Genomic DNA, 15140 nt, shown 5'->3' on the forward strand with positions numbered 1-15140 from the left:
TTCACTTAATATATGTGTTTTATCATTTCTCTAATACTCTTTACTTTCCTCTATTCCTAGTTATTTATGAACATGTTTATTGCTATCCTGGTTGATTTGGAATCTATTCCTAAACAGAGGACTATGACTTTTGCTTTTTTTTTTCTTTAATGCCTCTCATTGTCCAATTCAATGATATGCATACAGCAAATTTTTAATCAAAGTCAGCTTATTACAGTAAGATTCAATTAAGTAACCTCACGTCTGAAGAACACAATGTTCGAACAAAATCAGATTCCTACAAAGTGGAATGACTACATAAAATTCGGAGACTTAGGGATGGACAGTCAAGTTTTCCATTGGCTTCCTACCCCAATCACTCCCACATACCTCATATGTATGAAACGATATAACTTACCTGAAAATTAATGTTTTGTTTATGATATCTCCCTTATGGCACTTACTGCATATGCTTTCATGTTAAGCTTTTGGTACTTTGACAAGTGTGCTACGAGACAGAATATTTGCCTTAGAATAATCTATTCTAAGTAATAAAACAAAAGACAATCTCATTTTCAGTTCAGAAACTACACATTTGAATTGAAAGCTAGCACGAACAGAATAAACTCCTCCTGAAATGAATTAAATAATCCAGGGATGACAGTAATAGATCCTGTGGCTGAAAAAAGGCAGAGTCAATTGCATGCTCACCTTTCTCTTAACCATTCCATGGTAAGATGGTTACTGGTATGCTTCTGAAGTTTCACTTAAAGTTTGATAAAAAAAGGGAGTAGTGGAAATATTTCCTAATTACTCATGTATGAGCTTTCTGTAACTATCTTAAAATTGACCCTCTCAAATGAAATGAACTAAGCAAAATCCTGCAGTGATTCTCAACTAACAGTAGGCTTATTATCAGTGCTATAAAGAGAATTTGTATGTACATGTTACATTTCTTCCAGAGGGTACAAACTATTGCAGTAATTTTAACTACAGACGATTATATTTTCGGTGTGCTATTATTTGTTTCAGAGGTCCCTAGGCGTCACAAACACTTTGTACTTGTCTACAAACCTAAAGGCTGGTGGTTCAAACCCACTCAGCTTCACTGCTTCATAAAGATTACAGTCAAGAAAATCCTATGGAGCAGTTCTACTCTGTAACACATGGGGTCACCATGAGTCAGAATCCACTCCATGGCAACAGGCTTATTATTTCCTTCAAAGCCAGAGCAGCAAAACTCAATCCCATGATTGCTTCTATAGTATTTTATGTCTTTAAGATTTAACAAACTCACTAACCAAACCCACTGCCGTCGAGTCGATTCTTACTCATAGCGACCCTATAGGACAGAGTAGAACTGCCCCATAGAGTTTCCAAGGAATGCCTGGTGGATTTGAACTGCTGACCCCTTGGTTAGCAGCTGTAGCACTTAACCACTATGCCACCAGGGTTTCCTTAAGATTTAACACAAATGACAAATGAAATCTGATTTTACAAACATCAATGTCTTATTTGTGTGTCTGGAATTTTAAAGGACCCAAATTTCCCCTAGAAAAATTATGAGCTAGAAGTGATAAAGGCAGAGGAACGTGCTTTAGGGTATTCATACAGCCTCTCCTCCCAAAGCAGATTGTTCTTAGCTCACATTATGCGAAGTTACCCTCTGTGCTAACCTGGTCAAATCAGAAGAGTTAGGAAATCATTTTTAACTCCTAAAATGCTGCAAGAGATTAAAAATTAATAACTCCTATATAAGGGCAAAAGGATTACTTAGGAGTTTTAATATGTGAAATTGATGTATTTCAGGGAAGATAATGTGAGCCACAGAATATAGGGACTATCATAAAAAGATGAGATTCTGCACTGAATTTACCAACTTTTAGATCACCAGTTTCTGGACCTCTAGTAGTGAAAGAATAATTATGATATAAACACAAGGATAATAATTATACACAGTCACTACAATGGCCAAGAAGTAAGGTTACATGTTACGTCCTCACAGTTATCAAAAGACCCGCTTGGAACCCATATGTTGGTTCCTTAGCTTCCTTATGGCTTCCTTCACATCTTTATTCCTCAGTGTGTAAATGATGGGGTTAAGGAGGGGAGTAAAGACAGTAAAAAGCACAGAGATAAATTTATCAATTGGGAAGCTTTCAAAGGGCCAAATATAGATGAAGATTAACGGGCCAAAAAACAGAACCACAACAGTGATGTGGGCAGACAGGGTTGAGAGAGCTTTGGATGTCCCACCAGAAGCTTGGTGATGGACAGTGGCAAGGATGATAGCGTAAGAAATAAGCAAAAGGAGGAAACAGATAAGTGATAGCAGGCCACTGTTGGTGAGCACCAGGATCTCCAAAATATAGGTGTTTAAGCAGGCAAGCTTGATCACGAGAGGGAGGTCACAAAAGAAATTGTCTACCTTGTTGGGTCCACAGAAGGGCAGGTTGACTGTGAATGCCAGGTGACTGGCTGAGTGTATGGTGCCAATGGCCCAAGAGACTCCCACAAGAACAGTGCACACCTTGCGACTCATGATGGTCGTGTAATGCAGAGGTTTGCATATAGCAATGTATCGATCATAGGCCATGGCAACAAGAAGCACCATCTCACTACCCCCAAAGACATGTAAGAAAAAGATTTGTGACATGCATCCCTGGAACGTGATGGTCTTGTGTTCATTGAGGAAGTCTGCAATCATCTTGGGAGTAGCAAATGTAGCCTGACAAACATCAATGAAGGAGAGATTGCTAAGGAGAAAGTACATTGGGGAATGCAAGTGAGAGTCTGTAATTACTGTGAGGATGATAAGGATGTTTCCCAAAACAGCAACTCCATAAAACACAGAGAACATAAAGAAAAGGAAGACTTGGAGTTCTTGAGAGCTAGACAAGCCCAACAAAATAAATTCAGTAACCACTGACTTATTGCTCCATCCATCAATTGAATCTGGGCTGCTGAAGTTACCTAGAAGAGAAAAAAAAAAAAAGTAATTGAAATGGATAAAGATAAGTCCTTCTTTCATGCAAATTTAACAAATATTTTAATTCTAATAACTATAAAAAATGATGAGGGTGTAAGACAGTGATTATTCACATTATTCTTAGGAAATAGATACTTTTCTCTGTGGTTCCTTAAATAATTACATGAATTATTCTTTACTTTTGGCATGTAAGATAGATGATAGATTGGGTGGATGGACGGACGGATGGAAGGAAGACAGGTATATAAATGCATCCAATTAATAATGTCAATAAAGATGGAGAGAATAAGTTGAGAGAAAGCAGTATTTGCCATTGTATTCTAACACAGTAATGCAGAAGAAGTGTCCAAGTTCTCCATAGCTCTTTGAAAGGCAAAGTCTGTACTTACACATTTAGATATAGTGCAAAATGATTCTAGCACCCTTGACAAAATCTTGGAGGGAGAGGAAATTTAGAGCAGTGTAAAGAGATGGAAATCGGCCCAATTACTCTGATAAATTACATCAAAGGAGTGAGACGTGGCCATGTATGTGAGATATCTGCAATAATAAGAATAGAGAGAGATTTATTTCTACCTAAACTAGCATGAGCCAGAAATTGCATTTGCTTTCTTATAGTAAAATAATTTAAATTTTATAGCAGTGAATTATAAAAAAGCAAAAAAAAAAAAAAGAAGATATCTTCCCAGGACCTTGGAAACACACATTCTTTTAAATAAGAAAATGATTCTTTTAGTATCACAGTTGTACTATCTTCCTCAATATTATTTGCCTTTTATAGCAACTGAATTGAATATTATTTGAGCTGACCAGCTATCTATGCAATTTTAATTAGCATCAGGTATTTCTGATTAAATTTATATTTGAGCTACTTATCTCGCTTGTCCTTTTTTCAACCACTTCATTCTTTAGTATAGTTAATATTACAATAACAAAAGTCTTTTCCAAAGCCTATTGATCAAAGTCTCTATTGTAAATTATTCAACAAATAAAGTATCTGCTATGCATCAAACATTATTATTATAGGCTCTAGAGAAAAAGAAACTAATGTAAATGTAAAAAATCCTCCACCCCCAAATAGCTTACATCCTAAGGGGATAAGGAGCTGGAGATTAAAAAATAAATAAAATCTATATTGTATTAAGTAATGATAAGTGCTATGGAGACAATGTTCCTTTGCTGTTCGTAAGGTTTTCACTAGGTTTTTAAATACCAGTGGCAAAGATTCCAGTATCACTGCAGCAGGCAAGCCACCACAGTACGACAAACTGGCAGACACATGCGATGTGTATACTGAGCAAATAATCCAAGAAGCTAGACAATGTGAAGAAGAACGGGCATCAGGATTGGAGGAAGACTCATTAATAACCTGTGATACACAAATGACAACATTGCTTGCTCAAAGTGAAGAGGATTTGAAGTACTTACTAAGGAAGACCAAAACCACAGCCTACAGCGTTGGAGTACACCTCAGCGTAAAGAAAACAAAAATCCTCACACCTGAATCAATAAGCAACATCATGATAAACAGAGAAAAGATTGAAGTTGTCAAGGATTTCATTTTACTTAGATCCGCAGTCAATGGCCATGCAAGCAGCAGTCAAGGTATCAAACTATGCATTGCACTGGGCAGATCTGCTGCAAAGATCTCTTTAAAGTGTTTAAAGGCAAAAATGCCACTTTAAGGACTAAGGTGCGCCTGACCCAAGTCATGGTGTTTTCAATTGCCTCATATGTGTGTGAAAGCTGGACTATGAATAAGGAAGACTGAAGAAGAATTAATGCCTTTGAATTACGGTGTTGGAGAATATTGAATATACCATGGACTAGCCGGAAAAACGAACAAATCTGTCTTGGAAGAAAGATAATGAGAACGCTCATTAGAAGCAAGGATGGTAAGACTTTGTCTCACATATTTTGGACGTGTTATCATCATGTTTGTTAAAATAGAGGGAAATGAAAAAGAAGATGACTCTTAACAAGATGGATAGACACAGTGGCTGCATCAATGGGCTCAAACATAGCAACAATTGTGAGGATGATACAAGACCTGGCTGTGTTCTTTTCTGTTGTACATAGATAGGGTCGCTACAAATTGAAACAGACTCCATGGCACCTAACAACATGGAGAAAATAAAGTAGAACACAGAAATACAGATTGTAAATGGGTGGTCAGAGAAAGCCTCCCTAGGCAGGTTTCATTTCAACAAAGACAGGAGAATAAGGGCCATGAGGAAATCCATTCCAGACAAAGGAGGTAGCTAGCAAGTGCAATAACTGATTGATGTGAAATGAGTGCTCTTTTTGGAAACATCTGTATAATTTTGGCAGGTTTATTGGAGATAAAATGAATGGAGATTTAGCTTTTAACATTATTATGTACTTGACAGGTGTATAACTGGCTTTTCTGAAAAAATTCTGCCTCATGAGTTTAAAAATATTTCCAACTTAAAAAAAAAAACTTAGGAAACTATAAATTCAGCCTTAAGAATGAAGACACGTAAGCAACCTGCCTTTGCATTTTCCGCAATAAAATAAGCTTATAAAATTGCTTTGCAAATTCTGTATTTCCATGTAAATACATGGTGTAAGTTTAATCATTCAAAATAAAGTGAGAACTATCTAAGGCTTCCAGGAAGGGCCCTTTGAAATGAAAAACTCAGGGCCAAATCTCACAAGCTGGGAGGCACTTCCTCTGTGTCTGTAGTGACACTCAATGACAGTGAGTTCAGATATATTATTTATTCATGGCATGACTTTCAAATATCGAGGCCATCAACAAAAACATAAAAATTGGTCATTGCTTTTTATGGTAACGCCTTACAGAATCTTGATCCTTTTGATGTGTCTTCCTGAACTATAGCTCTGTGTATACAAGGTCTGATAAAGGATTCAAATAGTGGTAAATGCATTAAACCAAAAGTTTTCTTACCTAAAACCGTTTTATTTTGTATCCAATTTTAATTGAATTGACTTAGTTTAGTTTTACAAGTGTAGGCAGAATTTCTCTAAAATTCTAAAAGCATTTTTTTCTGTATTAAGGACCAATCAGAATCCTTATTTACAACGTTGTGGGTAAGCCAGCCTTCAGGGAAAGGAAAAGACTGAAATTTCCATAGGAAACCATTATATAAATAGCATACAATTTGAGATCAGATGTGGGTTTAATTCCTGGCTTTACTACTTATTTTGTGATATTGTTCACTCATTCATTTATTCAACTTATTAAACACCTTCTATGATTATATGCCAAGCAGTCTGTAGGCATGGGAATATAACAGTAAACAAAATATATAAGATTCATGTCCTCATGCAACTGACCACAACTCTCTGAAGTTTTGATCCCTTAACTGTGATAGCATACATTTGAAAGAAGTTTGAAGACTATAAAGTGACATATAAATATTAGTTGTGTTAGCATGCTATTATAATTGAAAATCACATTAAGTTTTAGCACCATACAATCAGAATGGAAAAATATCTGCTTCTGAGCAGATTCACAAGCTATGAGGTTTTTTTAAAAGCAAAAAATAAGATTTATGAACCAATATTAGAATGAAAACATTTTTCTGTAATAAGCATACAATTGTTGAAACAATAAGATGAAAATCTGCAAAGAGGAGCCAGGTAGGGTTCCTCAGAGTGCTCCCTGTATTCACCTGTAGTCACTTCCAATCTTCAGAGTTCTCAAAGCCTAAAAGAAAGAGTGGGATAAATCAGAGGTACAGTTATGTTCCAAATAGTTATCGTTGTGAAAGAAAGGGAAGCCTTGTCTGATGTTTTATTAGGAAATCTACTTTAGAATTCAAATACAGAGTTAAATACATCCCTGACTTGGACATGAGAGCATCCTAAGGGTAATACGATGACTTTGGAAAGCTACTACAGGCCTCTGTCTAAGCTAAAAAAGTGAATGTGAAACTAATCTTTCACTTAAAGAAGAAATGTGAAATTCGTAGGTGGTACTTCCTGGACTTGGGAATTGATTTGATTTAGCCAAAAAGTTCAACTAAAAGCATTCTAGTCAAGCATAAAGAGAGAAGCAAAATTCGTAAGGCAAATTGTAACAGCTTCTTCTTTGGGTTAAACTCTAGGTTTCTCAGCTCAGATTAACAAACAAAACCATTTGGTGTTAATGATAGCAATGTGAGACAAAAGAGTCAATCAAAGACATCAAAGAGAAGAAAAATAGTTTGGCAATGAAGATAACCATCTTTACATGAGGAAATCGGCTTCTTTGTGTAGATAATCAAATTAAGTAAAGGATTTTGTTACAAAGGACTTGCTTTAGTTGCCTTTCATTGAGATATGACTAATCACCGCATAAAGAGATATATAATTCTGATGGAAGAAAGTGCAAAATAGTAGAACTTAGAAAATTCCTTCAACATTATCCTCTGCAGCCTTAAAATCTTGTGAGTGACCATCTAAGATGCTCCACTGGTCTCACCTGATCTGGAGCAAAGGAGAATGAAGAAAATCAAAGACACTAGGGAAAGATTAGTCCAAAGGACTAATGGGCCACATCTACCACAGACATCACCAGATTCAGTCCAGCACAACTAGATAGTGCCCGGCTATCACCACTGACTGCTCTGACAAGGATCACAACAAAGCATCCCGGGCAAAGCTATAGAAAAATGTAGAGCAAAATTTTAACTCACAAAACAACCAGATTTACTGGCCTGACAAAGGCTGGAGAAACTCCAAGAATATGACCCCCGGACACCCATTTAGCTCAGTAATGAAGTCACTCCTGAGGGTCACCCTTCAGCCAAAGATAGACAGTCTCATAAAATGAGACTAAAGGGGTGCACCAGCCCAGGGGCAAGGACAAGAAGGCAGAAAGGGACAGAAAAGTTGGTAATAGGGAACCCAAGGTGTAGAAGGGGAGAATGTTGACATATGATGGGGTTGTTAACCAATGTCACAAAACAATATGTCTACTAACTGTTTAATGAAAAGTTAGTTTGTTCTGTAAACTTTCATCTAAAGTACAATAAAAAAAAAAGTTCCTCAATAAGAGAAAACAGCAAAATATCAAATTACAACACTCTGTAAAGCTGGGAAGAAAATGGCTCTGCCACTCATAATTACAATAGTGTTAGCCTGTTTTCAAGTCAACTTTTACAAAGCATTGTGCTAAACACTTCATGCATTATCTCGTTAATTCTTACAACAGAGCTGTGATGTATGTACTATCACAATCCTAACATTACTGTAGAAGAAGCTTAGCTTAGCAGTAAAGTCAGTGTCACAAGGGCACACTGCTAGTAAACAAAGATTTGCATAGTCCAAGAATACATACTTAATCATATATTTTTCCTAATTAAGAAGGACCTGATCACTGGGAGCCTATATCTGAAGAAGTCTTCCTGGTCATTAAAATGACAGTTTTATGTCCCGTTCTATACTCTAACATCATTTCTGTTCTCTCTGGTTTAAATATCAACATGCTCACATTTACCTGAATCCCTCCATCAATCACCAGTGTTGGCAGTGACAATAATCAGACATGCTTTGATGTTTTGTTTCACATTTTAAAGTCTCACACGCAAACTTCAAGTTCACCTTCTTAAGAACTCAGGTCATCTTAACCCTATCAATAAATTTAGCTTAGAATACCTTTAACTCTCTGAGTGGTAATATCTATGTTTAATCTTTTGCTTGATGTGATTAAATTCCACATACCAGTTCTGATAGTAACCCCAAGGGAGTAGCAGCAGCTTGAGGAAGACAAGCCTCCAAAACCTATTGGTTTTTTAAAAAATGAACCATAAGGGCATACAAGTATTTAAATACCATACCACACACCCCAAAATCTCAGATAGCCAATCCCATTACAATAACCAGTTAAAGAACTTCCTTTGAGAAGTGAAGTCATCTTGCTGTGGGAGTTATTAGCATCATTTTTGATGCCTTTCCCAAAGCCATGATGATGATAACTTTTAAATTATTGGCCTGTAATTGCAAGTGAAGACATTTATCTCCAGGGAAAATGTAGTGACCCAGAAGCTTGAAATAGTTACACTTAACCTCACTTAATAATTTGTCTCCCTCCATGTGCCTCTTTTCCCTTACCCAAGGTGACCGTTCCAGTAAGCACCAACCTGCATATTCAGAGCCTGAAGAAAATCAGATCAGAAGAAACGTGCATCTGGCAGGTGCCTAAGAAATTTAGAAATATTTTTTTTAATCTTTTGTGTCTTCCTTTTCATGGCAGTATTTATGATAAGTGCTTCAAAAACCATACTACATAATATTCTGTTAACCAAATTCGATATTTTAATTGTGTCTGCTCAGTACTTGACCATACAATAAAATCAGAAAGAAAGGTTAGTTGGGGGTATATGGGTGGAGTTGCTCATATATACATAGAGCTTGCTTTTGGCTGTTGTGAAAAGAAATCTCATGAGAGTTGTAGAAGAACTAAGACGGTCTCCAGAGAAAAGCAGATAACAACGAGAAAATGTTTAATGTTGAGACAAAGAGTAAGCATCAAGAAAATGTGGTGAACATAATCTGGGAGCTCGGCTTCTCTGAGCTCCAGACTGATACGCCAAGTTCTTTCTTGACATTTTCTTTTTAAAGTTTCATGGACATTTTCAATTCTGTTTACAAACCTATTCCTTCCTTAGTCTGCTCCAGCATTTCCACAGGCCCCTTGGTTTCAGATAGAAACTTGATTCCTTCCCTCCATATATCCAACCCATTAACAAGACCTGCTGTGCCTTCCTTCAAAATAGTCCCAACATACCAACTTGTTTCCATTTCTGCCTCAATCAGCCCTATCCAAACCTTCATTATCCTTCTCCTTAAAAATTTCAAAGGCCCTCGAATGATCTCTCATTTTCTACCATTGACTCTTTCCAATCAATTCTTCGAAGAGTAGTCTTTTTAAAAATTAAATCATAGTAAGTTACCTAACTTTAAAATGATAAATATCTTCTCACTGATGTTGGAATAAAACTCAATCTCCTTAGTGATTCCTTTCCATTTTAGATTTTATATATTACCCTTCAACCTCATTTCTGGTCACTCTTTTCTCTCGCTAAACTCTGCTTCATTTCCTGGTATGCACCCTACCTTTCCACTTTAGGAAATTTCACATTCTATTTCCTCTACCTGAGTATTTTTTCCCCCTGGTTCTTCATATGCTATATCTTTTTAATCTTTCAGATATTAGCTGAAAGACTATTATACAGAGGGTCTCCTGATTTGTAATTTTTTTTTTAATCTCGAGACTGTATTTGTTCTTTTCGTAACACATCACAGTTTTCATTTGTTTGTATTGTTTACTTTCCTCTCCTGTTTTTTGTACATTTGTTTTCATACATTTACTTCTATACATGTTGTGAGCCTCGCAATATGAAACACTTAGAGAAAAAGTTTGAAAAATTAAGCTGTGGAAGACTGTCAAGTGGTGTAATATATGTAGAATTAGAATCACAGAAAGAAGGAGGAAGAAAAGTACTGGAAGAAATAATGGTCAAATTTTTTTCCAGGTACGATGAAATTATGAACTCAGAGATTTAAGAAACTCAGCTAACTTTTTCAGAAGATAGTTGACAAGAACCTCGCCAAGGCACATCACAATCAAATTCCTGAAAACCAGTGAACTGAAATAATGATAAAAGCAGCCAATGGAAGGAAAATAAAACCCAAAAATGCTCTTAATCCTATCTTATGTATTTTGCACCTCAGATATTTTAATTTTTATCTCTTGAAATTTGATTTATTTTATTTTTTCTTATCTTGTCCATTTCTCTCCACATCATGTTCATGTTTTCCTTTACCTGGTTGAGCATATGGAGCATATATTTAATGACTGTTGCAAGAGTCTTGCCTGATAATTTTATCATTTGTGTCATTTCTCAGTCTCTTTCTGTTGGCTGTTTTTTGCTCCTGCTTATAATTCATATTTTCCTACCTTGTTGCATGTCTGGCAATTTTTAATTATAATCTAGCCATTTTGAATTTTGAAATATTTATTTTCTTTCTTTTTCTTTTTTTTATTCCTTTAAATATAGTTCTATTTGGTTTGATGACACAATTAAGATTCTTGGAATTATTTTGCCCCTTTTGGGACTTGTTTTTAAGCTTTGTTAGTGCAAGTGTAGATCACCCTTTAGGGCTAATTTTTCAGCAGTACTGAAGCAATACCAGTGAAACAATGTCATTGCCATTGAGTCAATTCCAATTTATGGTGATTCCATGTATTACAGAATAGAACTGTTCCATAGGGCTTTCTTGGCTATAATATTAATGGAAGGAGATTATCATGCCTTTCTTCCATGTTGCCACTCAGTGGATTTGAACCACCAACCTTTAGGTTAGCCACCCAGGGATTCATTGAGGGAATATCTTCCTAGAAATCTACACTAATCTGGTTGCAAGTAATATGACATATTTCTGCCATGTGTGAGCTTCAAAATTGTTCTGCCCACCTATTGTCCAATGGTTCTTTCCCAGGTTTCAGATAACTTTTTCACACATATGCACAGAGTAGTATTTAAACAAATTCTTGAGGAGAGCCACCTGAAACTATCTAGGACTATTTCTCTGCTCAGCTCCTTATCCAGTATTTTTCCCTGAAAATTCTAGTCATATTGACCTGCTCAGACTTCAGATTTTGTCTTCTTAATTCAGAGAAACTAGCAGCTTCTATTTAGGTTTGCATTCCCTCTACAGTAGCCTGGAAACTCTCACCAGACTATAATGTATTGAATTAATAGAGTACACCTTGATTGTTTGTCTTCTTGGGTATTACTGTCCTTCACTGTTGTCCAATGTCTAAAAACCATTCTTTAACATATTTTGTTCAGTTTACAGTTTATTTAAGTTAGAAGTGTAAATCTGATCTCTGTTAATCCATGGTGGCCAAAAGCAGAGTCAATTAAGATTTTTAATGGTGATTTTTAAATAAAATTTAAAAATAAATATCCTTCCAACTTTTACCTCTCATCCAAAGAACCCTATCCCTTTTCTTAAAGGCAGCATCTGTCACCAGACTCTTTAACATTTCCCAAGATAATTTGCATATATATACACAAATATGTATACATGATAATTTATACATTTATTTTGATATGTCCAAGAATCATTTTCATTATATTAATAACAACCTATTCATATACTTGGAAACCATGTTGGCATAGTAGTTAAGTGCTATGGATGCTAACCAAAAGCTCAACAGTTCAAATCCACCAGGTAGTCCTTGGAAACCCTATGGAGCAGTTCTAGTCTGTCCTATAGGGTCACTATGAGTCGAAATCGACTTGACGGCAATGGGTTTGGATTTTTTTTGGTTTATTCATATGCTTTGTCAAATTTTCCTTTGGCTCATGAGGATTTTACTTAATATTTGTAAGAGTTATTTACCTATTGAAGGTCTTAGTTCTTTGTCTACTAGTTATTGCTGTTTTTCATCTAGTTTTTCTTTTGGCTTTTTTGTGATGGATTTTTTTATACCTCCATGGAAAATTATATAGTGAATTTTATCCATCTTTTTTTTTATTTTATGACTTTTGGATTTTTTGTCACATTTAATGCAATAGTTTATGGTCGTTACTGATCACTGATAACCCAAATAGACTCAATGGTGAAGTAAGAATTGGAAAGTGGAAGAATGTATCTCTGGCAGTACAGAGAATTGACCAAATCAAATAGCCACTCAGAAATTAAAATCCCTCTTCTCTTCTTCCTCCTCATTCTTCTGCTCCTCATCATCCTCATCTTTTCCTCCCCCTCCTTTTCCTCATCTTCCTCATTCTTCTTTATCTCCTCTTCTCTTTCTCTTTAATTTCTTCTTTTATTTAATGAAAATAGTATTCACCTTGAAGGGTTGCTAGGTAGTTGGTAAAAATGAATAGTACAATCACTAGCACAGAGTAGGTGTCAAATAGATTTTATTTTGTGTTTGTCTTCCTTAAAAGCCACTAATAATCTTTTTTGCCCTCATCTTCTTGAGCTTTGTGCTCTGCTACTAATTTCCATGAGTGCAATTTATGAGATAAAATCATTATTAGTCATTCCTGAACTCTACTCTCCCAAATCTGTGCCTGTGTTAGTCAAGGCACAAACTGGGAAACAGAAATCCTTCTACATTACAGAGCCAGTACAGTACAGTTAATCATTTACACATGTGATTGATGAACTAATAAGCCAACTAGGAGATGCCAGCCACACTTCTTCCCCAACTCAAGATGGAAAAATAGAGAAAGTGTTTTTGGATACCTGGGGTCACCTAGCAGAAGCAGAAAATATGATGGCCTATCTTCCAGGAGCTAAAACACCCCCAGAAATCATAATCACTATAATGAAGCATCCAATGAACAGAGAAGTATCCAATGAACAGAGCAAAGAGTAAATTCCTTGGCTTCCATTTTCCTCTTGCCGTCCAATATTCATTGTGTCTCTAAATGACCAAATGCAGCTGGAAAGCAAGCTAAAATTGCAGCCTGGAGAATGCAGATTTCAGGGTCAGCCTAATATGGTGCAGAGTAGAGGAGGGATAAGGAATAGATGTGAGAACAAACAGGATAAGAACTAGCAATGTGGTTTTGTTTGAAAAAATAAAATGGGCTGTTATCTCTTCCAATGTGTTCTTTCCACCATCTGAATCCATGGAAATATCAAAATCCAGAATCCAAAAAAAAAAATTTTTTTTTTGACTAACGGAGAGGTACAGTTTTCTTTCTTATCTCTGTAGTATGTTGCTCCATTATGACCTTCATCAAAGTCCATCTTGTATTTTAATTCTTTGTGTTTATGTTATTTCTGCCATACATGATTCTACATCTTTGACAAAAAGATTGATTTATCTTTGTATAACTTGGAGAGAGTACGTTGTTCGTGTTATAGTCTTACTTGATATTGGATAAATTTTATTTGACTTCTAAGTTTTGCTAATAAATGAGCACTGCCTAGTTCCAAATTTAGAGATGTGCATTTTACTAAGACAAAAAAGGAGAAAGGGAAGAGTGAGTGTGTGCATGTGCATCATCAATTTAGCCTACTTGCAGAGGCAGGAGTAGAAAAAGCCTACCTTCACAGGGTCCATACCTATCCATATGTTGACAGAATTACCTGTTCCATAAAAACTATTTGCTTATACAATGTTTTACTATTCATAGTGCTTTTGTTTCCATTACATCATCTTGTCTCACAGGATTCCTGTGACATAGTTATTATTAACAACCTCATTTTACATATGAGAATACTGAGAATCAGAGTAGTCCAATGACTTGGTTTTTCAAGGATATGATCAAAACCTGTAAATTTTCACCAGTTGTTGTTGTTAGGTGCTGTTGAGTTGGTTCCAACTCATAGAGACTCAACGTACAACAGAAGAAAATACTGCCTAGTCCTGTGCCACCCTCACAACCATTGTCATGCTTGAGTCTATTATTTTAGCCACTGTGTCGGTCCATCTCTTTAAGGATCTTCTTAGTTTTCACTAACCCTCTACTTTACCAAGCATGATTCCTTCAAGAGGGACCGGATTTGTTTATTTTTCTGGCAGTCCATGATATATTCAATAGTCTTCACCAACACCATAATTCAAATGCATCAATTCTTCTTCTCTCTTATTTATTGCCCAGCTTTCTCATGCATATGATGTGACTGAAATTACCATGAGTTCAGTCAGGCACACCTGAGTCCTCAAGGTGACAACTTTGCTTTTTAACACTTTAAAGATATCTTTTGCAACAGGTTTTGGCCTCTGCAATACATCATTTGATTTCTTGACTGTTGCTTCCATGGGCCTTGATTGTGAATCCAAATGAAATGAAATCCTTCACAATTCCAATATTTTATCAGTTTAGCATGATGTTCCTATTGGTCCAGTCGTGAGGATTTTTGTTTTCTTTATATTGAGGTGTAATCCATACTGAAGGCTATAGTCTTTGATCTTCATCAGTCCTCTTCACTTTCAGCAAGCAAAGTTGTCATCTGAATATCACAGGTTCTTAATGCGTTTTCCTCCAATCCTTATGTCACATTCTTCTTCATATAGTCCAGCTTCTCGGATTATTTGGTCAGCATACCGATTCAATAAGTATGATGAAAGAATATAACCCTGATGCACACCTTTCCTGATTTTAAACCATGCAGTATCCCCTTGTTCTGTATGAACAACTGCCTCTTGGTCTATGTTGAGTTTTGACAT

The 15140-nt window shown here is 36.0% G+C and overlaps 1 protein-coding gene across 1 annotated transcript; it reads right to left on the reverse strand.

Moving 5' to 3' along the window:
- Positions 1-1987: 1987 nt before the first annotated feature.
- Positions 1988-9031, reverse strand: LOC126084019 (olfactory receptor 4K1-like). The gene is made up of 2 exons (XM_049898161.1): positions 9005-9031; positions 1988-2908 (listed from the first exon to the last, which is right to left on the reverse strand). Exons 1-2 carry the CDS (start codon positions 9029-9031, stop codon positions 1988-1990), a joined length of 948 nt encoding a protein of 315 aa, XP_049754118.1.
- Positions 9032-15140: the final 6109 nt, after the last annotated feature.

The sequence above is a fragment of the Elephas maximus genome, chromosome 10 (genome assembly GCF_024166365.1).
Source record: "Elephas maximus indicus isolate mEleMax1 chromosome 10, mEleMax1 primary haplotype, whole genome shotgun sequence".
NCBI lineage: Eukaryota > Metazoa > Chordata > Mammalia > Proboscidea > Elephantidae > Elephas > Elephas maximus.